Here is a 2,899-nt window from a genome sequence, read left to right as displayed (position 1 = left end):
CTCTCACACTTTTTCTTCTGTCCTTAGAATTTCAGTTTTATTCTCAATTATTTTTTGCCTTAGAATTTTGACTTCATTCTAAGAATGTTTTTTTTTCTCTAGAATTTGAACTTTTTGCTCAGAATTCTTTCTTCTTGTTTCTGAATTTTAATTCTTGTAACAGAAATTTTTCTGGTTTTAGAATTTTTGTTTTACTCTCAGAATTATTTCTTCTTTTCTTAGAATTTCCCTTTTTTCTCACAATGTATTTTCTTAGATTTTAACTTTATTCTAAGAATTATTTTTTGCTTCTTCAGAATTTTACTTTTTCTCAGAATTATTTATTCTTTTCTTCTATTTTTACTTTATTCTCAGAATTATTTTTTCACTTATCATAATTTCAGTCTTTTTGTCATAATTTATCTTTTCCCTCAGAATATTAACTTTCTTAGAATTCTTCCTTTTTTTTTTAGAATTTTCCCTTCATTCTCAAATTATTTTTTCCCAGAATTTTAAATTTGGTCTTAGAATTCTTTCCTTTTTTTGTTGTTTTCTAAAATCAGTCTAAAACCTCTAACTTTATTCTTTGAATTACAATCTTTCTCTTAGAAAAACAAAAAAAGTTAATCCGTTACAATAAAGAGAGTGAATGTAGTTTACTACTTTTCCTCCCCCATTTTAAAAATACAGTTTTACTTCAGAAAACACAATAAGAATCAGGAAACATGAAATTTCAGGTAAATAACAAGAAATCATTCAAAACTTTAGTTATTTTAAGGTAGAAATTAAACTTGATGAAATGTATTTATAAAAGTTTCCAAATGTTAAAATTTCAGCAAATCCTCAACATTTATCTTGTTTATGAAATATAATCATTTATTTTAATATTACACATTTTTAGAACTTTACATCATGTGTCAATTACCTGGAAAGTTCAGCATCATTTACAGTTTGCATAAACAGTCAATCAAAACTCACAATACTGTGGAGGGTTTGGATCTATGGGTTCAGTCATGATAAAAGCTTCTCTAAGATGCTTCTGAAGTCTAAGCAGTGCAGTCCGTCCATTAAACAAATCAATGCTCAGTCCATCAGCCTTTCAACACTCAGTGCAAAAGTCTCTTTGGCCATCACAATGGCCGGCTCCACTCAATCGGTCCGGAGGAGGAACTATCTAGCGCTTCTGCGCTGCACAACTATGGTTCCTGCGACGATGTCGTACACAGTCCTGTTGTGCTGGAAGAAGAGCAGCGTGATGAAGACGGGAAAGAGGAACGCAATCGAGAAGTTCTTGTTCAGCGCACGCACCATTGAGCTGTGGGAACATTAGCGACATATTAGAAGAACATTACTCTTTGTTACAAAAACGTTCAAAATTTGCATTCAGATACAAAAAGACAAATCTTTTAAAGCTTGAAATAGAGGCTCTCTTACGCAGAGAGGGAGACGTTGGACGCCGGGACCACAAGAACGCGGTTGGGTCGTACCAGCGTGGACGTGTCGCACGTCACAACTCGCAGACCGAGCAGGAACTTTCCTGGAGTCGCGCCGCCAGCACCCCAAATGCAGAGCGTCTGAGCGAACAATAAAACTATTTCAATTTCAGGTGACAAACAACTCAAAAAAGGGAAACAAATAACAGTTTGCTGGTTAAAATGAAAAAGGAGAAGAACAGTCTTAATTTCCCAGAGCTCCAACAGAATCGGTCCCACGGCTCCAGCAACATGCATGATTTCACCTCCGGCAACCACCAGTGCAACATTGCATCAGTGTCCTCTGTGGGGAACGTAACACTCGACGCCTGATGCTGATGATTGTAAGCTTCCTGGAGATGCTGCAGCAGGAGGTGTGGCGCCCAAAATCAAGACAGTTGCTACTTCAAATCTCAATTTTAGTCTTTAGTCTAAATGGAGAGGTCAAAGATGCTTTATAGACCCAACATTATCTGGTGTAACCTAGATCTCAATAGGAGCCTTTAATAATCGAAATCATTTTTCTGCTTTCCTTTTTCTCCAGAGAATAACTTTATCCAGAAAGTTTTTTATTTAATTTTAAAAGTTGTTTTAAAGTACCCTGTACACAAAAACACATGAAATGCAATATTTTAAATAAGGGATTTCATGCTTATGTTTTCTTTTTTGATTTTTCAACATAAATCTTGACTTTAAACAGAAATTAAATGATAATCAAGCATTGATCCAATGTGACTCACCTCATAAACACACACTAGAACCCTGTAGACCAGAGCAACCGCCATCATCTTCTGTAGATCTTCTAAAGACGTGTTCTCGTCAATTTCCTCCACGATGAAGTGGGTGATGAACTTTGCAATGTCCCTGTAGCGACAAGTGGTTTGATCAACAGTTTTTATGTCTGTTTACGTGCGTTCAAGGGAATTCAGAGCTACTTTGAAGGGTTCTTGGTGGCTTTACTCACTTCATGCCGCTCAGATGCATGATCCATAACACGATGGTGGCCTTCACACAAAACAAGATGATGAAGTCCACCGTCTCTGCCAAGAATCTTTGGAGAGGAGACGGAATTTTGTACTCCCGCCCTGTCAGACAGATGTGTGATTCCAGAATCACATGTTTAAAGTAGTGTATAGTCCATAATTAATCTTCTGATTCAACATTTAAAATATTGAGGTTTCATCTCTAATTAAAAATAATCAACTGATCCCACAATCAAATGGATTCTGCTGATTCCAGGATAAAAGTGTTGAAGTAAAATCACTGATTTACAAATGATCCGCTGATTCCACAATCAAATAATTTAGGTAAAATCACTGATTTATAAATTACCTACTGATTCCACAATCAAATCATAGAGCTAAAATCACTGATTTACAAATCATCTGCTAATTCCAGAAACAAATCATTGAGGTTTAAATGATCTGCTGGCTCTAGAATCAAATCAT

The 2,899-nt window shown here is 35.5% G+C and overlaps 1 protein-coding gene across 1 annotated transcript; it reads right to left on the bottom strand.

Annotated features, from left to right (window-relative positions):
* Positions 1-828: 828 nt before the first annotated feature.
* On the bottom strand, positions 829-2,546 carry LOC112142099 (protein FAM8A1; the record flags this gene model as incomplete). Its single annotated transcript, XM_024265348.2, has 4 exons — positions 829-1,294; positions 1,414-1,553; positions 2,192-2,315; positions 2,416-2,546. Coding segments are annotated over 4 exons (540 nt in total), but the record flags the coding sequence as incomplete, so codon positions are not given.
* Between the last annotated feature and the right edge of the window lie 353 nt (positions 2,547-2,899).

The sequence above is a fragment of the Oryzias melastigma genome, unplaced genomic scaffold (genome assembly GCF_002922805.2).
Source record: "Oryzias melastigma strain HK-1 unplaced genomic scaffold, ASM292280v2 sc01973, whole genome shotgun sequence".
Classification (NCBI taxonomy): domain Eukaryota; kingdom Metazoa; phylum Chordata; class Actinopteri; order Beloniformes; family Adrianichthyidae; genus Oryzias; species Oryzias melastigma.
The sequence above is the reverse complement of the archived record's forward strand: the minus strand, read 5'-3'. Positions and strand labels throughout refer to the sequence as shown.